Here is a 22,113-nt window from a genome sequence, read left to right as displayed (position 1 = left end):
CTCTGGGTGGGACAAGGGGCACAATTCCAATCTGGCTGGGAGCTCAGGCGAGTTCCTGCCCCTGTGAGCGGCACTTTGCTCCTCTGTTACGTGGGGCCAGTGATGCATTCGATGACTCAGAGAACATATGTGCGCTCCCTGCCAGGTGCATGGAAGGTGCTTAGTCACAGGGCTGTTGCTACAACCTGGAGGCCTAGACCAGTGCAGGGGAGAAACTGGGGACAGATCCTCCTGACTGCACGTGGGACAGAGCATAGCCAGAGGGTGTAGGATGGCTGAGTCTGGCCTTAGAGCATCTTGGCTTCCCACCTCAGCAACTTTTGCAGGCTGAGCAGACCCAGGCAGTTTCCCTGGCATCCTAAATGCGGAAGCAGATTTCCCAGCCGAAGGGTGGGCCTGGTGATGCCAGTGGGCACTGGAGAGGGACCCTGTGGGTGAGGCTGCCCTCCCAGGGACTTTCTGTACCCCCACCCCCATGCTCTGCAAACTACTTCTTCCTGAGACTCACTCTGGGCCCTTCCTCCATCAGCTAGCATCAGGATCACCACACATTCCTCCCCAGGCTCCAGACTCCAGGTTTGCTGCACGGGGAGTTCAGCCTCACTCCTCTCCGAGCACTGGGACGGTGACCTCCAGCTGCAGGAGCCCTGATGTGAGGTGATAAAATGCCTACACGATGAGACGAAGTGAGGTGAATGACGTAGGTATTGTGACCTGGCGTTAGGCTTCTACTAACCTGACTGAATCATCTGCTCCCAGACCACAGCTGACCACGGGTAACTGAAACCGTGGAAAGCAAAACCTCAGGTAAGGGATCTACTGCATGACACAAATCTAGGACCCTGCAGCCCACACCTGCAGAAGGCACGCCCATGACAAGGACCGTGCAACATTTACAAAAAGTGACCACACACTGGGCCGTAAAGCAAGGGGTTGAAATCATTCTGAGCACTGTGTGACCACGTGTATTCAATCTAGAAATAAAGAGACCCCCTGGGGACTTGGGGGAGGGCAGCCGCCCAGGCACCCCGTCAGTCTTGGTCATTGGAACAATGGGATGTGTGGCCATCTGGCCTCGTTGTTCCTGAGGTGTTTTTCAAAACCAGCATTTATTGAGTATCTCCTGTGTGCCAGGTCTGTGCTCTCTCTTGTGACTTCCCACCAGAATGTGGCAGGTCCCATTATCATCCCCACTCCATAGAGGACAAAGTGGAGAGTCGGAGAGTTCAAGTGACTTGCCCAAAGCAAGTATAAAGCAGTCCAGGGCTGTAAGACTCCATGAGTTTAATTACCTGCGAGGCTGGTACGATTGATAACCTCATTTTTCAGATGAGGAAACAGAGGCCAAGGCACAAGGCCAATAAGTCATAGATTTGAACTGGGGATCTGAACCCAGGTCTAGAGATGGGTATTAAGTCTTTATAGGGTGGGAAACTGAGGCTGAGGGCTGCTGGGACCTGCTTGGGAACACACAGCTGGGGGTGGCAGGAGGCTGAGATTCAGGCCTGAGCTTCTAGAAAGGGAAACAAGTCTGAGAGGAAATGACCACAAATGCCTCCCACCTCCACCCAGACAGGAACAGAAGGACAATGCCCCAGACAGACTGAAGGAGAGGGCTTCTCACCCCCCACCCCAGCCCCAGACACGGGGGCCCCAAGGCGGACAGGCATCCATTATCGTGAGGTCTCAGGGTTGGGGCAGCTGAGCAAACAGCCGTCCCCCCGGCAACGACACAAAATGGCCATTGAGGAAGATCAGGGCCTGGGGGAGGGGTGGGGCTGCTGTGAGCCGTCCCTAAGTGGAGGAGGGAGGGGCTGCCTGCAGGGCATCCCAGCCACCAACCCTCTCAATCTGCGGATGCGCAAGCTAGGACACTGGCCTGGGATCACAGAGCTGGTCAGTTCCGTTCCCATCACTCTGGAGTGGGATGGGGGGCTGGGTGTTGCCCTGAGGGAGCCAGTGCACCGTTCCAGGCATGAGGGGAAGAGCCCAGGAAGCCACAAGCTGCCTCTAGTTACTCCTCGAGCCCCAGCTCCAGGTGGCTCAGAGCAGCCCTAGCCCAGGGAGCTCAGGGTCCCGCAGCAAGTGGAGGCTGCTGGTCTCTCCTTGCCCTGCTGGCTCCTGCTTTCTGGCAGGAGCTCTGCTTTTCACCCTACCCTTATCTCGCATGCCCCCTGCCAGCTGTCTCCTAGAAGGGCAGCACAGGCTGCTCAGATTGCCACAGGGCACATGGGCGCCAGGTGTGGCCGAGACAGCTGGGAGGGCAGGTGGGCAGAGGGGGCTGTGGCCGCCAGAGGCTGCAGCTGGGACGGGACACCATGGCCCCTGCCGCACGCCTGCTCAGGGCCGCCCAAGGGGGCCCGGCCTTCTGACATCCTGACTCTGCCACTGAGGCTGGCTGCTGACCCTGGTTTTGAGTCTCTTCCTCTGCCAGGCCCTCGATATCCCCATCTGCCAACGTATTTGCCTGGGGTGAAAATGTGATGCGGTGCGCATCGCATGGCGCCTGCTGGCACCGTGATGCTTGCGTTAGTAGGATTATTATTGCCTCCTGGTGGGCCTGAGAAGAAAAGGTCAGGAGGCCAGAGAACCTCTGCACAAAGGCCTGGTGGGTTACTTGACCCCTGGAGTTCAGTTCTTCCTCCAAGTTGGGCCACCCCCTGTCCCTGCTGAATACCATTCCCCGTTCCTCGTCGCTCGCCCCGCGCTTGTGGCAGCCCAGCCCACCAATGTGAAATTAGAGCAGGGCCAGGGGCCCAGAATCCCACCCCTGGGTCTCCTCTTCCCAACCTTCCATTTACCCCGTCAAGGAATCCCAAGGTTCCTTCTTTTTCTTTTTCTTTTTTATTTTTAAGTAGGCTCCACATTCAGCGTGGAGCCCAACGCAACGCTTGAACTCACATCCCCAAGATCAAGACCTGAGCTGAGATCAAGAGCCAGAAGCTTAACTGACTGAGCCACCCAGGCACGCCCTCCCCCCCAAGGTTCCTTCTTGCACCCTCTGGGTTCCATGACATCTACTCTGAGAACCACTGCACAGGGGATGTGAGCCAACCCCCTTACCCTGGCATTTAAGGCCTCCATTTCTTGCACCTCTTTTCAGCTTCTTAATCTTGCTTCCCATAGATGTCCCTCCAGGTGGCCCACACCCCGTTCCTGCCTTCCAGATCTTTTTCTCCCTGTTTTGCATCTGACAGATACATCCTTAACTTCAGGAGCCTAGAAGCTCAGAGTCTCCTCCCAGATGACCTCTCTGACTGCCCAAAGGGGGCCCACTCCTCCTCCCTGAGCTCTCTCAGGCCCTGCAGAGCTCAAGTGGCAGGCACACAAGGGCTGAGGGGCAGGATTTGGCAAGAGCAGGAGAGAGGGATCTAAGTGGGAGGAAGGCAATGGGGGTGGAGGACAGAAACAAAGAAAAAAATGAAAAAAGGGGAGAAGAGGAGAGGAGAGGCTGGTGTGGGGTCTGGCAGCATGCCCATCCCCTCTCTTTCTTCCCCACTTTGCCCTGACGCCAAGCCCATCACTCCCAGCTCCACTGGGATTCCAGGAGCTCCATTCAGGGCCCAAGTGGGTCAGCAGCCCAGGGACCAAGGGACAGAGAGGGGATAGGAGCCACCACCCATCCCTCAGTCCTCTGGGTCAAGTGTTAGGACGGGGCTGGTCCAGGTCCCATCTGGGGCCACACTGGGAGGACTCAATGAAGTAGGACAGGGTTTAGTCCAACTCCGTGAGCAGAGCTATGGCCATGCCTGTCTTTCCGACGCTGTTGGGTCAGCCAGGCCGGTGCACTGGTTTCACCTCTCAGGGCTCTGCTCCCAGATGATCTGTCCTCCTGGGTACTTCCTAGGGTAGGGTCAAGTTCCCCCAAAACACCAGCAGGTGAGGGTAGGGCCACCAGATGCCCAGAGCCTGGGCCAGACCTCACCCTTCTCCCCAACTCTTCTCCCCCAGAGCCAGGATGGATGCAGGGAGACCAAGGAGCTGGACACCAGCTTCATCTGGGACCTCTCTATATAGGATGCAGGGGAGGCTGAACCAGCTGGGGTAGGGATGGGCATTTGGGAGACTTGGGCAAGTGTTCCAAGGCCTCACCATTTATTTGGTTCCAAGCAAACAAATAATGCATACATTTCCTCAGGGCATTCATGCAAGCATCTGGTGGTTCAATATCTACTGAGCACCTGCTTTATGTCCTGCCCATGCTAGGCTCCTCCAGAGGCCCCCAAAGCTGGCCCGGGCACCATGGAGAGAGCAGTGGGGGCCAGGGGAAACAGTTCACAGGGCCTCTGAGTTCAGACACTTTGGGCTTGAGTTCTGGTTCTGTTTCCTTGTCATGCTAAGGCTAAAGCCTTGGGCAAATTGAACCTGTTTCCCCACCTGTGAAATGGGGGTGAAGCTTTCCACCACTGTGGAAAAAAACACAGGAAATAAGGGATATGAAAGGAAAGCCAAAGCTGTACTGATCGGAGCGACATAGAATATATATAATGTAGCCACCGATTCATTCATTCATGCAGTCTCATCACTCAGAAAGCATTTTCAAGACCTCCTCTGGGCCTAGGCTGAGCACAGGGATGAATGACAGACTTGCAGTCAGGGTGGCATGGCAGGAAGGACCATTTAGGACTCAGGCCTGGCCTCCATTCTGGCTCTACAGCCCACCAATTGTGCTGGCTTGGGGAAGTTACCTCCCCACTCAGACCCTAGTCTCCTCATCTGCAAAAAATAAGATTGTACTCGGTAGTCCATATCAACTGAGGTCAATCACCCCAGGCAGGCCCTTGAGGGCTGTGAGTTTCACTCCCTCTTCTTCTGCCCTGATTTTTGTTGGCCTGGAGCTAATTTCTTCTGAATGCATCTAGAAAGTAGTAGGTGGGGCTTGACTGCAGGCTGCAAGTTGGGGAGACAGATGGAGTGACTGAGGCCTGAAGGGTCCAGGTTCTTGGTAACCACTGAGAAATGGTATTAGGCATGAGGCCCCAGGCCAGGTTCTGTTTACTTGGTCTCATTTAATGGGGCAACCCCTCCCTTCTCAGAGCCCCTTGGACCAAGCATCACTGTTTCCACTTTACAGAGGGAAAACAGGGTTCAAAGGCAAAGTCACTAGAAGGATGCCCACCCCACAATTGTTTACCGCTGTCTCCTTTAAGGAATGAGGCTAGAGGTATGGGGGAGTGACTTGTGTTGTTTATTTTTTAGCCTTCTATATATACATATATATATTTTTTTGCAGCCAGCATGTAATTTAAAACATTTTTAAAATTAAAAACATCAGTCTGTCTGCTAGGAGTAAAGCTGTGTAGAAATGTAGTGCCCAGAAGAGGCACAGAGAAGTCACAGACCCAGGTTCCATCCCCGAGGCCTGGACCCATCCCTTCCATCTCCACCACAACCCCAGAGTCATGGGGAGCCAAATGCATCCACGGAGATGCAGGTGCAGACCTCACCTGAAGAATAAAAACAGCTACCACACTGGGAGCTGGGGAAAATGGGTGACTGTCCCTCTGCTATGTCCAGGATGTTTTAAGAATTTAAAATAAATAAAGGGGCGCCCGGGTGGCTCAGTCGTTAAGCGTCTGCCTTCGGCTCAGGTCGTGATCCCAGGGTCTTGGGATTGAGCCCTGCATCGGGTTCCCTGCTCCGCTGGAAGCCTGCTTCTCCCACTCCCCCTGCTTGTGTTCCCTCTCTCTCTGTGTCTCTCTCTGTCAAATAAATAAATAAAATCTTAAAAATCAAATAAAATAATAAAAAAGTAAATAAATACCATAAAAGTCCTCTCTGGCTAGGCCGAGGCCCTGTCTCCACAAGTTGGATGAGCCTGTCACAGAGGCCCTGCCCGGACAAACCCCCCCACCCCCATTCCATCCTAATATGGGCCTGGCACGAGGAGTGTGTTCATGACCTTCCTGGTGCTTATCCCAGGGCCTCAGAGATTTCTCCTTTTGTGTAAGAGTTACTGGAACGTGGGATTGGCCCAAGAGGCCTGTGGATAAGTGTCCCTGAACCGGAGAGCTTGGACGGCAGCACGGGGCCGTGGCCCACGATCGGGAGAGTGGGTGGTGGTCAAGCCCCCTGAGCTTCTCCAGTTCCCTCTGGCGTCTGGGTTACTCTGCTACCCAAACAGAAAAACGGTCTTAGAAAAAAAACATGCTAAAAATATAGTAAGATAAATAAATACAACCGAATTTCTAGGTCTAGCAAATTGCACGCCAGGAGAGCCGAACAGAAGGTGTAACTCTGATCCCACAAGGAACCGCCAGAGGTCGGGACCCAGAAGAGAAGAAAACCACTGCAGTCGCACTTTTCCAGAAAGGGTAAGCCCGGCAATCATGGACTCATTAGCCCAACACTGACTGCCAAGCAGTTCTGGACAGATTATCCAGCAGTGATCTGAGAGTGCTCAGAAAAGGACGCAGTGACTAGAAATGCCATGGAGGGTCACTGGGAATGAAACCGCTATGCTTCTCCCTCTCTCCTTTACCAACAGGGCAACAGCGCCCTTTCCAGATACACCTCCCAGAGTTTCCGTAAGACCTGGGAGTTGATCTTCATCTCTTTTGGGCTACACTAGAAAACCGTGGACTCACGATATAATATTTCAGTAACACAGCTGACCAACACGGAGCACTTACTACGTGCCAGACGCTGTTCCAAGCACTTGGCATGTATTAAAATTCAATCCTCAAAACAAGTGTAGGAGGTGGGTGTTAATCATTATCCTAATTGTAGACATGAGGAAAAGGAAGCACAGAACAGTTGGGTAACTTGCTGAGGTCACAGAGGAAGGATGGTGGAGCCAGATTTGAACGCACTTGTCTGGCTCCTGATCCCACTATGCGCAGCAGGTATCGAGCCTGGAGATCCCTGATTGATTAGCAGAGGAGCATGGAGCTGAGGGGTAAAAGCCCCAGATCCTACCAGGAGTGCCAATCAAGGTGCCCTGCCCCCGGCGTGCACATAAACCATGTGGGACCAATCATATGCTCTCCAAGGATCCTGCTGCATCTGGGCACACTGGCTTAACTGCCCTGTTTCCTGTCCTTCCCTGGCATAGCAGTGTTGCTGTCTTTCCCATCTTTGATTCCCCCCAGCCCCTTATCAGATGGTCTCTTTTGGCCATGGATGGTTTCTGTTGTTTGCAACCAGAGAGCAGGCTTGAGGCAGGAGCTCATTGCTCTCCTCCCCACCGAGATCTGCTCCTAAGGGAGTGGGCCCTCCTTCACCGCACAGTTAGTTTACAGTTCATGGGCGTGGATGGGTGCGGATGGGTGCAAAGAACCCAGAATCGGTGGAGGTCTCTAGTGGTAGGCCACAGGGCTCTGTCTATATCCTCTCCCATTGATCATCATTTTCACAGTTTGAATTTAGAACACAGAAGAACTGTGTTCTTCATAAAATTCGCAGCTGCCACGGTGGCGGAATCAATGTTTTGTGCAATGATTTAACAATGCTTTCAAGACTAGATGGCTGGTTGGGATCCAAGAGGATGACATCTAACCAGCATAAGGTAACGGTTTGCGTGTTTCCAATGAATCCATTGTGCAAGTAACATATAGCGGAGGGAGAGCTGGCTGGACAGTAGTTCGTGGGAAAAAGCTCTCACTGCAAATTCATTGAGTCACCAGAATAATGCAGCTGTTGAAAAGACAAATGCTTCCAGTAATGCAGGCTGCATTGCTAGAGATTGAGTGTCTAGAAAACTGGAAATGACAGTACCTTTCAACTTGGCACTTGTCAGTCCATTTACATAGAGCATGTCTCCAGGTCTGGTCTCAACACTTTAGTAGGAGGAACAATGACAACTACAGTGCATTCCAATAAAGGTGGTCCAGGTGTTGATCCCACTTGGGGAGCCAGGATCCCTGTGTGCCAGTAACTGCAGGGGAAGTCCAGAGAAGAAGCCCCACAGACACAATAGTAGGGGACCAGCTGTGAAAATCACAGAGATGTTTTAGCCAAAGCCCTTTGGGAGGCAAGTCAACAGAAAACAAAACATTATACAACAAAAACCATACTGGAGCCAACTCAGCAAAAATAGGACTTTAAGGAAATGGGTGTAGTTTAGGATGGCAACCTTGGGGACTGGAGCTGGGAGCTGGGAAGCTGGCAGGAACCAGGGCAGTCTGACTTTCCACCTTTCCTCTGCTGGCTCTCAATACAAAACAGCCTTCTCTGTTTCCTGGGGCACTATGGGAAAGTACATCCCATCCTTGGCATGGTGTGACACGCTAAACTGCTCAGGCATGGGATTGGTGGGGACAAGGAATGGAGGAGGGTGTGAGGAAGCCAGAAGCGGGCAGGAGGGGTGGGCAGGGGCCACATAGGCAGGGCAGAGTATTAAAGAATAATCCAACAAACACCTGGATGCCCAAGGCCCATCTGTGAGCCAGAATATCACCAGGAGCAAGTACCGTTTGGGGCCCCCTGCGTCCCCTCCCTTCTCCTCATAGTTAACCACTCCGCTGATTTGCAAGTTTGTCATTCCCTGCTTTTCTTAAAGTTTCAGTGCATATGGATGTATGCCTGAGTAATGGAGGGCTGCCTTTGGCATGTCTTGATTTTTATATGATGGGATCGTGTCTAGAGCATCTTTGGCCACGTTGCTTTTTGTTGAGCATGTTTGTGAGACGTTTGCATGTTGATATGCAGAGCTACGTTTTGTTCATTTCCCTGGCTGGGTAGCTGTCATTGACTATACAGTCATTTATTTCTACAGCTTTTTTTTTTTTAAAGATTTTTTTTTTATTTATTTGACAGAGAGAGACACAGCGAGAGAGGGAACACAAGCAGGGTGAGTGGGAGAGGGAGAGAAGCAGGCTTCCGCCGAGCAGGGAGCCCGATGCGGGGCTCGATCCCAGGACCCTGGGATCATGACCTGAGCAGAAGGCAGTCGCTTAACCAACTGAGCCACCCAGGCGCCCCTATTTCTACAGCTTTTGACTATTTGGATTGTTTGCCGCCTTTCGGAGCTAGTTGGCTGCGTCCCTGGAGTGGAATTGGAGGGATGTGGGCTGGGCCTGTCTCCCACCCTGTTAGTACAAGGCAGATTCTGACTCACCCAGGACTTTCCAATAGTGGGAGTTTCCTATGATGGGACAGGCTGTCCTGAGGGGTAGTGAGGTCCCATTCACAGGGCTGTGGGGTGTGTGTTGGGGGGGGAGACGGGCTCATATCCCAACTTCTCCAAGCTATATTGAAAGAGTGTCTGGTGCAAGGAATGAGCTGAGGCCTTGGGGGTTATCGGACATAGGTTTGAATCTAAGCTTTACTATTTTCTTTATTTTTTTAAGATTTTATTTATTTGAGAGAGAGAAAATGCGCAAGGGGAGGGAGAGGGAGAAGCAGACTCTCAGCTGAGGAGAGGAGCCCCCCCCGCCATGCGGGGCTCAATCCCAGGACCCTGGGATCATGACCTAAGCCGAAGGCAGACACTTAACCAACTGAGCCACCCAGGCGCCCCAGCTTTACTACTTTCTAGCTATATGAACTTGAGCAAGTAATTTCCCTCTGAATTTCCAGTTTCCTCTTTCAAGTGGCTGTGTACTCATGGCAGTTTGAGAGGGAACCAAGGGGCCTGGGAAGGCAGGTATTTTGAGAAAAAGAAGAGAGGCAAGGCTGGTCCCAGGACCGTGGGTCACCTTCAAGAGTAGGAAAGGCCAGCAAAAAACCCCCATCCCGGACAATCTGGGCTGGGAAGGAGAGAATGTGGCAGACTCCCTGAGAAGGAAGAGATAGTCAAGGGGACCCTTTTGGAGAGGTTAGAATCAGGGTCCCCCAATCCCATAGGCAGAACCTGGGCAGTGAAATACTTCTGCTGTCATGGTGACCATGATCCACCACTCGCACCCTCCCTTCCCCCACCACGGACCACACCCTGCTACAGATGCAGCCTCTGCCCAAACCCTCAGCCCCCGCTGGGCATGGAGTCAGACTGCCCCCCCGCACCAGGTTCTCTCTACATCGTGAGGTATCTCCGGGCTGCGGGCCACTTGGGTGAGCCTGACGAAGGGCATTCAGAGCTTCGTGTCTGGATTTTAGGCTTGTGGCTGTCACAGGCTCCTCCACTTCTTTGAGTGCTTATTGCACCCCAGGAGCCCTTGACGGCTCCGTCTCACTGATTCCTTACAAGACAGACACTGTGAGCTTGCTCATTTTACAGTTGAGGAAACAAGGCACTGAGTGATCAGGTGACTTGCCCAATACGCAGAGCTGGTAGTTGGCAGAACTTGGGTTTAATCCAGACTGGTGGTTCTAAATGCCCCATCTCTGGGGCAGGAGCTCTGACTTAGTCTCGGGGATGGGCAAGGGAAGGCACCCTGGGGAAATGATATTTGAGCTAGATCCCAAGGTAAGCATCAAGCCAAGAGGACGGGGAACCCCATATGCACAGGCCCAGGTGGGGAGCGAAGCTGGAGGGATGGGAAAAAGGGCCCTTGTAGTTGAGTTCAGGGAGCAAGGTGGGGGTGGGAGGGCAGGGGACAGGGATAGGATGTGGAGAGGTGGACAAGCTTTGGCTCCTGAGGCCCCTGGAATTCATGGTGGGTAGTTCCAGCCACAAACTCCAGTGTCAGGCAAAAAGGTTTTTATTTTATTTTATTTTATTATATTATTTTATTTTATTTTATTTATTTTATTTTTTATATTTTATTTATTTATTTTATTTTATTTTATTTTATTTTATTTTATTTCGTTATGTTAGTCATCATACATTACATCATTAGTTTTTGATGTAAGCAAAAAGGTTTTAATCCTGGGGGCTGGCTCAGTCAGTAAAGCATGTGACTCTTGATCTTGGGGCTGTGCATAGTTCAAGCCCCACATTGGGCATTGAGCTTACTTAAAAAAAGGGTGGCTCAGTTGGTTAAGTGTCTACCTTCAGCTCAGATCATGATCCCAGGGTCCTGGGATCGACCCTCACAGCTTTTCCCTCTCCCTCTGCCTCTCCTCCCTGCTTGTGCTCTCATGCTCTCTCTCCGTCAAATAAATAAATAAAATCTTTTTTAAAAGGTTTTTTTTTTTTTTTAAGAGAGAGCGGCGAGCAGGGGGAGGGGCAGGCAGAGGGAGAGGGAGAGAATCTTAAACAGGCCCCATGCCCAGCGTGGAGCCAGACATAGGGCCTCTCACGACCCTGAGATCATGACCTGAGCTGAAATCAAGAGCCACCCAGGTGCCCCCCAAAAAGATTTTACCCCCAGCTCTACCTCTACCAGCTGAGTAGTCCCTGGGCCTGGTGGACAAGGTCTTTTCACAGGGCTCTGGGAGTGATGCGCTGGGCCAGGTTAGGTGGTTTTGGGCCCTCCAGGTAGAGCAGGAACAACCAACTGGCTGGGGAAATGCCAGATGGGGCATGGGCCTGGGGAGGGGGGCAGGGTTTGCTTGTGCAGAGGGAGGGGAGAGGGCCTGGGGAGCCAGACCATTTGGGGAGCTGTGTGCGCACCCATGTCTGGGGATGACGTGGTGGCCTTATAGGCCCAACTGAGACGGGTCCTTGAGGAGCCAACTCCGTGACCTGGGCCCTTCTGGAGTTAGGATGGGGGTGGGGCTGCCTCAAAGCCACCATTGTCGCCCCATCTCCCGCCTGACTGTCTGGGACCTAAAATAGAGCAAGAGCACAGTGGATCTCGTGAGAAGAGTCTGGCCAAGAGGTCTGGGGGGGAGGGGTGTGAGTCACGGCTGGGAACCCTTGGGTTTGAAGCTCCCAAAGCCCAGCTGCCCCACCCCCACCCCCAGGGAGCCTGGAATCCACTGGACAGTAGCAGGGAGGGTGTCTCTGTTCCATCCCTGTCCCACTGTGGGGAAGGGACTGGGCCCTGGCCCCAGCTCCGCCATAGGGGTGCTGGATGACTGGGCCAAATCTGCCCCCTCAGAACCTCAATTTCCCAGATGTACCAGGAGTTAGGGACCTAGGCATCTGCTTGAAGGCCCCTGGAATTCATGGCAGATGGCCCTAATACAGGCCCACAAAGTCAGACAGACATGGGCTAAGTCCCAGCTCCTTTCCTATTGCCTGAGTGACCTTGGGCAAGTCCCCCCACCTTGTAGGGCTTCCGTTCCCTCATCTGTAAAATGAACATTGAAACCAAGTCCTATTCTTGCCTGGTTTCAGCTTCAACTATCCAACAAGGAACCTGACAGCTCCTGGGGCCTCCTCCCACCACCTCCACATCCTCCACATTCTCAGATGCCACATTTTGTGCTGCCAAGATGTTAACAAGTGACCCCACTTTCTAATGCCCTGTGCTTTACACACACTACCTCTGGTTCCCCCACATTGTGCAGGGCAGAGCTGGGTATCAGTTCCAGCCCCCTCCATGGGAGCTGTTCAGCCTCAGGACTGGGCATTCCAGGAGGAAAGAGGTCTTGGCACCAGGGTGGGCTCTCCTGGGGCACCTACCATGTGCCAGGCCTTGCTCTTGGCTCAAGCCTGAAGTCCCGGGGGGGCAGCGATGAACCACCCCATTGCGCACATGGGGAAACTGGCTCCTCTCAAAGGGGTCTGGGAGCTCCGCAAACCGCTCGCCTCCGTGCGCGGGCTGGGGCAGGCGCGGTGTGTGGGGCTGGGGTGCCCTCTAGCGGCCGCCGTGGTCCGGCTCGCGGCTGCTGGGCGAGGAAGTCCCTAATTCGGGCCGCGCGTGGTTCTGCCCGCCGCGGCCCCACCTCCCAGGAGCTGAGAACCATCTCTCCCAACCTGTCCTCTTGGCTTCCCAGAGACCCTACGCGGCTGCGCGCCCCGCCCCGATTGCCATGGAGACCGCTTGTACACAACTTCCTCCATCCCCTCTACCCTGTCCCAAGTGAAGGCCCTCGGGCCGAACCAGCGCCCGCCTAGGAGACGGCCCACGGGGCCGGGCGGCCTGGGGCCCATGAATAGCAGGGCCCCAGGGCCGCTGGCCGTGGGGAGAGTGAAAATCTTCGGCCGGCACCGCGGGGAGGTGAGGTCCAGTAGGGCTCTGCCGACTCTAGTCTCCTGGCTTTGGGTCTAGAGTGGTTCCTGATTCTGCCTGGTATTCTCTGGCCCCCAGCTCCAGAATGGGCTACAGATTCTAAGCTCCGGTTCTAGAGGGCTCAAACTCCTGGTTGACTCCAGTGTTCTTTTGACCTTGGCTTTAAAGTGAACTCAGGGCTTAGAGTAGATCTTGAACTCCTAGTTCTAGGCTTCAGCTCTAGAATGGGCTCTTGGCTCTGGGGTGCCAGGCTCTTCTAGAGAAGGCTCCAGGCTCTACCTTCAGTGAGGGCCCTGAGCTTCAGGCTCAGGTTTTACAGGATTCCAGAGAGGGCTCTAAGTTCTTGCCTCGGACTACAAGAGTGGTTCCTGCATTCTGGGCTCTGGTTGTAGAGAGAGGCTTGAAGTCCAAGCTCCCTCCCAGGGTTCCTGGGGCAGTGTTTAGGGCTAGTCCTGGAGTCTGGGGTCAGGGATGAGCAGACAGGTGTTTCTTGCCCCAGGATGGAACTACTTTTGTGCTCTCCTCCCAGGTCAACTCCTCCGCCTTCTCTCCGGATGGCCAGAGGCTGCTGACAGCCTCTGAGGATGGCTGTGTTTATGGCTGGGAGACCCAGAGCGGGCGGCTGCTGTGGAGGCTGACTGGCCATGCAGGTGGGGCTCCTCAGGCTGGATGTGGACACAGAGGCCTGTGGTTCTGTCTGGCATTCTGCAGAGCCTATCACAGTGACCTCTGACATCTGAGCTGGGCATCCGGACAAGACAGCCTGGGCAGGGCTGGAGCAGGAGGGCAAGGACACAGGACTTGGTCCCTGGGGCCTTTGACTCCGACAGACCTGGACTCAGATCCTACTACTTTGTTTTTTGTTGTTGTTTTTAATTTTTTAAATAATCTCTATACCCAACACGAGGCTCGAGCTCATGACCCTGAGATCAAGAGTAGCATGCTCTACTGATTGAGCCATCCGGGTGCCCCAATCCTACTACTGTTTTAAAAATTGTTTAAAAATATACATATTACCATTTTAAATGCACAGTTCAGCAGTGTTAAGTATGTTCATTATGCAACTTGTCTCCAGAACTCTTCATCTTGCAAAACGTAAACTCTATACCCATTAAACTCCCCATTCCTCCCTTGCCCCAGCCCCTGGCAACCACCATTCTTTCTGTCTCAATGAATTTAAGTACCTTGTCTAAGTAGAATAATACAGTATTCCTTTTTGTGATTTGCTTATTTCACTTAGCATAGTGTCCCTTAAGGTTCATCTATGTTTAACCACTTTTTTGACTGTGATCATAAGTCATGTCACCTGAGCCTCTATTTCCCTTCTCTTTAGAATAGGGGTAGTTAGGGATAGTTGCTACCCTATGGGATGAGATAAGGCAAGCCAAGGGCCTAGCACCCAGTAAGGACTCAGTAGATGTAACTACTATAATTGAGACAAAATTCTGGTAATCACAGGGCAGATTGACTAATGCTATTAATACAGGAAGTCCAGCGCTGGGACTCTGAACCCAGGGTGGGCTCTCAACAAGTTTCTGGGAGGCGCCTGCGTTCACTTTTGGTACTGATTTTACAAATGGGCAAATCAGGGTTGGGTGTTCTAGGCCAAGCCATGGAAGCTCGGCTTGTCAGGTGGCTGGAGGGTTGGGAGTGAGTGAGGAGAGGGAAGGGAGGTGCTAAGGCTGGAGAAATTAGCAGGGGCCGGTCAGCAACGGCCAGAAGGGGAGGGCAGCACCCTGTTCCCTGACCACGGCTGCTTCTCCAGGCCCCGTGAAGTTCTGCCGCTTCTCCCCTGATGGCCGCCTTTTTGCCACCACCTCCCATGACTGTACCATCCGGCTGTGGGATGTAGCAGAAGCTAAGTGTCTGAGTGTCCTCAAGGGTGAGTAAGCAGGATGGGACGGGAGCCAAGCAGCCAGACCGCGCTGTGTCCCCTTCCACCTTGCCCCGCCTCCAACCCGGTCTCTGCAGGTCACCAGCGGAGTGTGGAGACGGTCAGCTTCAGCCCTGACGGAAAGCAGCTGGCATCGGGTGGCTGGGACAGGCGGGTGATGCTCTGGGAGGTGCAGGTGTGTGGAAGGGTGGCTAGAGCGGGACCTGGGACCCAGAGGAGACACACCCCACCCCAGACAGTGGCCCAGAAAGGTCGTTCCATCTTCCCCATGGCCCACGCCCACATCTGGCAATCCATCTGTCCATGAGGTCCCCCCGGCCTGGACTGTCCCCTCCCATCAAGGCCCCTGGCATCTCCCCAGACCGTGTCACCACATTACCCAGGCAGCCCGCAAGGAGGGCCTTATGTGACCCATCTGAGGCCTAGAATCTGGCGCCGCAAGACTTCTGGGCTGCCCTCCAAATCCAAAGCTCAGGACTCTCTCCTGCAGTCTGGGCAGATGCTGCGCCACTTGGGAGGGCACCGAGACTCCATCCAGAGCAGTGACTTCGCACCCAGCTCAGACTCCCTGGTGAGCCACACCACCTCTGCCCGGCCCTACCTCAAGGAACCCGGAGGCCACACCCACTTTCCCGCTTGGGGCTGAGCCGTGGTTAGGGTTCCAGACCTTGACTGGGTGACTGCTCTTCTGAGCCTGTCCCCTCATCTGTAAGCTGGGAAATTCAGCAGGGTTCAGAATGCCTGCTTTCTCGGAGTCTGGAACCACAATGGTGGGCGTGGGCTGGCTGGTTTGTGCTCACGGCAGACGTCTGCAGGCCACTGGCTCCTGGGACTCCACTATCTGCATCTGGGACCTCCGGATGGGGACCCCAGTGACCTTCCACCAAGAGCTGGAGGGCCACAGTGGCAACATCAGCTGCCTGTGCTACTCGGCATCTGGCCTCCTGGTGAGCTGGGTTGCCCTGGGTTCAAGGCTGGCCCCCTGTGGCTCCAGACCCATGGGCTTACAGCTGTCTGCTGTCCAGGCTTCTGGCTCCTGGGATAAGACTATCCACATCTGGAAGCCCTCTACCAGAAGCCTGCTTGTTCAGCTCAAGGGCCATGTTACCTGGGTGAAGAGCATCGCTTTCTCCCCTGATGGGTCACAGCTGGCCAGCGCTGGCTACTCCCACATGGTAAGCCCACCCCACCAGGCCCATCCTCCTGGCAAACTCCTATCCCCACATCTTCCTTTAGCAGAGCCCTCCGCAGTCTAGAAATGTCCACACCCTATTTGCCCTAAATAGGACGGTGTCACGGGCAGAACCCAGGTGCCGACCACTTCTGTAACTAGTGCCTGGCACTAAGCTCTGTGCTGGCCCAAGTGCTTGTGGCACTGACTTTTTTTTTTTTAATTTTTATTTTGTAAAGATTTTGAGAGCATGCACACGAGAGAACAGGAGCTAATGGGAAAGGGCAGAGGGAGAAGCAGACTCCCCACTGAGCAGGAAGCCCAATGTGGGGCTCAATCCCAGGATCCCGGGACCATGACCTAAGCCAAGGGCTGACGTTTTAACACAACGAGCCACCCAGGTGCCTCCTTTTTTTCGAGTGTGTGCGTGGGAGCAGGGAGGGGAGAAAGGCAGAGAGAGAAAATCTCAAGCAGACTCCCAGCTCAGTTCAATGCAGGGCTCGAACTCATGACCCTGAGCCCAAACCAAGAATCAGAGGCTTAACCGACTGCACCACCCAGGTGCCCCTGGCATTGACATTTTTAAGACTCACCATAGCTTCAGGGAAAAGGCAATTGCACTACACTGAGTTTTTGCATCAGATATTCTGCTGAGCATGTTAAATATACCTCACGGACAACAAAACCCAGGCCAAAGGGTTAAGAGGTTGGCTAGGACTCACCCCAAAGTGATTTTAAGGATGCCAGACTTGTGGGGTGAGGTCTCCCCACCCGTCTGCTTGTTTTATTTCCAGGTCAAAGTCTGGGACTGCAACACAGGAAAATGCATTCAGACCCTGAAGGTAAGGCCTGTGGGCGTAGTAAAAGGCCTGCCAGGGGAGGCTGGGGGCAGGCAGGACATGCACCCCGAAAGTGAAATGCTTTTGGCAGGGAGTCCTGGATGTGGCCCATGCCTGTGCCTTCACCCCAGATGGGAAACTCTTAGTGTCTGGAGCTGCTGACCAGGCAAGACGCCAAGTCCACTGCTCGATCAAATCACCCAGAGCCTCTCGGATATAACATCACAATGGTTCTCAGATCTCAAGCCCGTCTCTCCCTGCCCAGGGCCCATGCAACCTGGCAGAATGAACTCATGAAAGGACAGTGAGGGCACTTCCACATCACAGCCCCCAAACCAACCACAACAGAGCACCCACCAGATCCCCGTGGCCAGGACTGTCACGGCCCCCCACCAGGGCACAGCAGCCCACCTCTCCAGCTGGGCCAGTCAAAACGCCCGCAAACACAAAGCAACACCAGCCAGTTGGTCTGTGTTTTATTGACGCCAGTGCTCAGGCTTTGACCGCATACTTCCGCAGCGGGTACAGCCGCTCCTTCCGCTGCTGCTTCTTGGTCTTCAGGTTCTCCTCGTGCTTGTTCAGCCGGCGGCGCATGGCACGGGTCTTCTTGGGCCGCAGATCCAGGGGCTTGTACTTCTTACCCTGGGTGATGGGAGAGCAGGCGAGTCTGAGCAGCAGGGTTTAGGAGCGACTGTGGCAGCAAAGGAAGCCCCAGAGGCTGGAACCGAGCTGCTGGGGGGCATGGGGAGGATGCCGGAAGCGACTGAAGGAGGCCATGGGGGTGCGCAGGTTACTCTGTAGACCTGAGTGCGAGGAGACGTAGTACACCCAGCCCAGCAGGGGACTGAGGCCCTGTCGGGGGAGCTGTACTAGTGATGAATCAGGCCTGGTCCCTGCTCAAGGAGCCCCCAGCCCAGTGCGAAAGACTGAACAAGCTAACAAGTGGCCCATCGCTGGTGGGAGGAAAGAGATTAAGAAGGCTTCACCTAATGACTGGCAATAGCCTGGAAAGCAAGCAACTTGGTGAACACCACTTCCAAGGGGGAGAACACAGTGTACAAAAAAGCCCCGAAGGATGGCAGCTCAGGTGCTTTCTGGAAACTGCCAACAGCTCAGAGAGGGAGGCACAGGACTGGGGTGAGCTAAGTGGGGTAACAGCATCAGGGCAGAGAGCTGCCGAAACCAGCCGTGCAGATGGGAGTAAGCGCTAAGGTGGGGGCTCGGAAGCACGAGTCTTCGCCCACCCACATCCCGGTTACCCACAGCGCACTGGCCAGCCAGGGCCTCGTCCGTTTCAGGCCAACTAAGCGCTCAGAGCTCGGCTGTCGGCCAGATGAGGCACTAGCCACACACGCGGTCGCCACTAAAAACCCAGGCCTTCAGCCACCATAGCCACATGTGGCCCGAAGTCACTGTACTGGATGGTGCAGGCAGAGCACTTCCAGCACTAGAGAAAGTCTATCGGACAGAACCACCACAGGGCAGAGGCCTCACCTTTGCCGCCCTGACTTACTGGTGCCTGGCAGGGGCTGTACTCACTGGAAGACAATTCTTCCTGACGACCACCTCTATAGTCCCCCCAGAGCCTGATCAAAGAGTTTCAAGCCCAATTCTCAGAAAGACGCTCCCACACACAAATGTACACACATCCAGGGATGGCGGCACCCCCCACCCAACAGTACATGCTAGTGTCCCCTGGGGCAGCCAGCCCAGGCCCACCATGATGGCTTTTTTGACAAGTCAAAGCCTCCAGCTATTCAAATACTAACTGGGATGTTGATGTGAAGCCGTTTTGCGATATACTCAAAGCCCCTCATCAATTGACTTTAAGAGATTATCTCTTACTGGTTCTGCTTCACTACTTAAGCCCTGATAACACCAGTATTAAGGATAAGAACAAAAATTGTCGCAAAAATCCTAGGCCAAGGGGCCAGACACCTGTGGAAATCTCCCAGGAGCACTCAATCCACCCCTCCCCAAGGCATGGTTTGGAACGTAGACCCAGTCACTCCATTTACTGGTGACTCTGGACAGTTTAACCTCTCTACACCCTGAGGTTCCCATCTGCAAAATGAGAGTATCAGGTGCTTGAAAGTGACTGACATAGTGCTGGTAAGACAACTAAAACACTTAAAGTTAATCCTCACAGACGGCCCAAGTTCACTCAGCTGGTGAGGATGAATTCCTCATTCATGGACCTCACCATGTGGTGAGGTCTCCAGCCAGACTCTCACCACACTGTTGATTTCCAAAATTTATCAATCTGAATGGTTTTATCTGTAAGCTAAAAAGCTAGCCATAATACATGGGGTTTTTTTTATAAATTTACTTTTTTTTTTTTTTTTTTAAGATTTTATTTATTTATTCATGAGAGACAGAGAGAGAGAGAGAGAGGCAGAGGGAGAAGCAGGCTCCCAAGGAGCAGGGAGCCCGATGCGGGACTCGATCCCAGGACCCTGAGATCATGACCTGAGCCGAAGGCAGACGCTTAACCATCTGAGCCACCCAGGCGCCCCCATAATACATGTTTTTAATGGAAATGAAGAATTTAGGAAAGATGACTCCAAACACATGTTTCATATAAGGCTATTAAATATGCAAAACCTCTGAAGAGTTTAAAATGTGAAAGCTGTACAGCATTTAAAATTACACTTAAAATCATTCTTTGTTTTCATAAAAAAAAGTTTATATTGATTCCTACAATAAAACCTCAGTGATTAATATTTTCAACTATTAAGGTATCAGTTATGATTAAGAAATTAAGTATTTATTAAAGGAACCTTGCAATAAGCTTTCTACATACCACATCATCTTTGCTTTCATTCTTAAAGACAACTGCAGCCCTGAGGAAATGCAGTCTGCGTGCCATGCTAGTGGTAAGATGCTGGTTTAGAAGCAAACCCACCTACCAGTTGGGAAGGCTCTGTAAAGCCCAGTCCCATGCAGCCCAGCAGCTCTTCATACTATCCTTCTGGCCAAGGGAGGGCTGGAACTTTGCTCCCTGTAGCCAAGCATCCTAACTCCCCCAGCCCAGGCTCACCTTGTAGAATTTCCTGAGGTTCTCTTTCTGCGTCTGGTTGATGACTGTGAGAACACGGGCGATGGATTTGCGAACAACTCGGCTGCAAAACAGAGAGCCATCAGTGAAGGTGGTGGAGCCCTACAATGCTGCCACCCCCTCAAAGGCATCTTACTCAGGACCTGACCCAGATGTCATAAGGCAGGGGTATTCCCCACCAGCTCATCCATATTCACCCAAGGGGGGTACCTAACCCAGTCGAGGAGGCAAGTGTTTTGGGGGTAAGGCCCAAAGACTCTAGGAGGTGGGCATCTCACAAGTAGGGACAGGGAAGGGCTCCTGAGAAGCTGAGCAGAAGTGGAGGGTGGATTAGGAAAGATCTTCCATCCCATAGCCTCAGAGCTGTGGAAGACCTAACCAATGCCAACCTGACTGAGCGGACTGTGGGAAATCATGCCTCAAGCTGGGCGACCAAATTAAGGAGTCACAGGAGGGGCCACTTGGGAGGGAGAAACAAGACGTTTGAGAAGTAGAAAGGCGATGGGGGTAAAGGATAAACCTAGGAACAGGCTGGGAATAAGTGATCTGAGTCATGTTGAATAGCAGGCGTGGTGGGGGAAAGAGCTGGTAAACACGGTCTTGAGGATTCGGCATGCAGCTTGTGTGTTCCCCAACTCATCCAACCCCCACCCCGCACCAGAGGTCGGTTGTTGGGGGCCCATTTTAGAGAAGAGCAAAACAAAACAAAACTTCTGGGTGGTGAGTGAGCACACCCATTAGGTAGGATGTGGCAAAAGAGGAACGTGTGCCCAGTTCAATGGACTCCAAACCCACGTCCCCTGCACAAGTCCTGACGCTCGATGCATGTAAATCAGTAAGTTAAGTACAACTCAAGTGAGGGGGGGGCGAAAGGCACCCACCCACCAAGTGAGGGGGAAAAAATCAAGTGCTGGTGGGAGGTAGTAAAAAAGGGTCCAGTTAGACTTTTCAAGGCAGTGTGAAAAAGGGTCTTGAGGGACAACCCGTTCTTTCTCTGGTCAGAGAGAAGCTGAGCAAGGGCACTCGAGGCAAAAGGACAAAATGGTCCAAGGCGGACAAGAGGAAAATCACACAGGGGGTGTCCCATGCGGCTGGGTGCAAGTACGGGGAGCCCAGAGAAGCTGGGTCAGGACGCGCGTGACACTCCAACCCACGGGTCCGTTACACGATCACTTAACCCAACGCTTCCTTCAGCCAACTTCGAAAACCCACAAATGCTTCCGAAGCTCAGGTGCCCCCACACCAGAGAACCGGGCTTCGGCCGCCCCTCACTCACATCTTGGAGAGCTTGGAAGCCGCGCCGCCTGTCACTTTGGCGACGCGCAGCTGGGACAGCTCCACCTTCAGGTCTTCCAGCTGTTTAAGCAGCTCCTCTTTCTTCTTGCCGCGAAGGTCTCGAGCCTTAATCTTGGCCTGAGCGCAAGCACAGGTCGGGGTCAAACGGCCGGCAGGGCTGCCTCCCCGCGCCCAGCGGCCATCCTCCCCTCCACCCGCGGCGTGGCCAGCCCCAGGAGGGCGCGCTGGGGGCCCAGCTTTCCTCGCCTAGGCCGTGCCCGGGGCAGGGTAACCGAGGCCCCGGCGGGCCCGCCTTCTTCCAGGTCCGCCACGAGGCTGAGCCGCTACCCCCATTCCGCAGACGGGAAGACGGAGGCGCCGGCAGCGCGGGCTCAGCTCTCCGGGCCCAAACCAGCAGGGGAGAGGGCGGGAGACCTGCGGTGGCGGCGCGAGGCCACTCCGCACGGCGCCTTACAGGCCCGACTGGCAGATGGGACCCCAGCGCTCACCTCGAGCTCCCCACCCCTGGCCCCGAGCCCCACAGCGCGCGGATGGCCCCCGATTCCAGCGCCCTCACCATGTCTGCACAATCCGCCGCTGCCGCCGCCGGAAAGAGGCCAAGGAAAGAGAAAGGGGGCGGGGCTGACCTCCGCAACTACTGCCGGGTGGCGGCGGGCGCGGCCAATGGCCCCGCGGCGAGGGAGCCCTAGCTCCGCCCCTGACACCCCACCCCCTCGCCTGGGGAGCGCCGTGGTTCGGCCCGTCTAGCCCCGCCCGGAGGAGCTGCGCACCTGCGATTGCTCTGGTCGGCCTCGTCTCCTGAGCAGAGCATTTGGGGAAACCGAGGCCCGGGGTGACCGGCAGCTTACCGGAGATGGCACAGTGAGGACTCGAATTCGTCCATCCTGTCATTTACTCGTTCATTCATTCAT

The 22,113-nt window shown here is 54.0% G+C and overlaps 2 protein-coding genes across 2 annotated transcripts; one reads left to right on the top strand and one right to left on the bottom strand.

The window, feature by feature from the left end:
- Positions 1 to 12,863: 12,863 nt before the first annotated feature.
- On the top strand, positions 12,864 to 17,068 carry WDR38 (WD repeat domain 38). Its single transcript, XM_035016586.1, has 9 exons — positions 12,864 to 12,932; positions 13,474 to 13,594; positions 14,710 to 14,826; positions 14,916 to 15,013; positions 15,329 to 15,409; positions 15,654 to 15,785; positions 15,864 to 16,013; positions 16,804 to 16,851; positions 16,940 to 17,068. Exons 1-9 carry the CDS (start codon positions 12,864 to 12,866, stop codon positions 17,066 to 17,068), a joined length of 945 nt encoding a protein of 314 aa, XP_034872477.1.
- A 240-nt stretch (positions 17,069 to 17,308) lies between these two features.
- On the bottom strand, positions 17,309 to 21,847 carry RPL35 (ribosomal protein L35). Its single transcript, XM_035015825.1, has 4 exons — positions 21,759 to 21,847; positions 21,183 to 21,319; positions 19,889 to 19,970; positions 17,309 to 17,490 (listed from the first exon to the last, which is right to left on the bottom strand). The coding sequence occupies exons 1-4, from the start codon at positions 21,759 to 21,761 to the stop codon at positions 17,341 to 17,343; spliced, it is 372 nt and encodes a 123-aa protein (XP_034871716.1). The 5' UTR covers positions 21,762 to 21,847; the 3' UTR covers positions 17,309 to 17,340.
- Positions 21,848 to 22,113: the final 266 nt, after the last annotated feature.

Source organism: Mirounga leonina, unplaced genomic scaffold (assembly GCF_011800145.1).
Source record: "Mirounga leonina isolate KUSES-001 unplaced genomic scaffold, KU_Mleo_1.0 Mir_170, whole genome shotgun sequence".
Taxonomy (NCBI): domain Eukaryota; kingdom Metazoa; phylum Chordata; class Mammalia; order Carnivora; family Phocidae; genus Mirounga; species Mirounga leonina.
The sequence above is the reverse complement of the archived record's forward strand: the minus strand, read 5'-3'. Positions and strand labels throughout refer to the sequence as shown.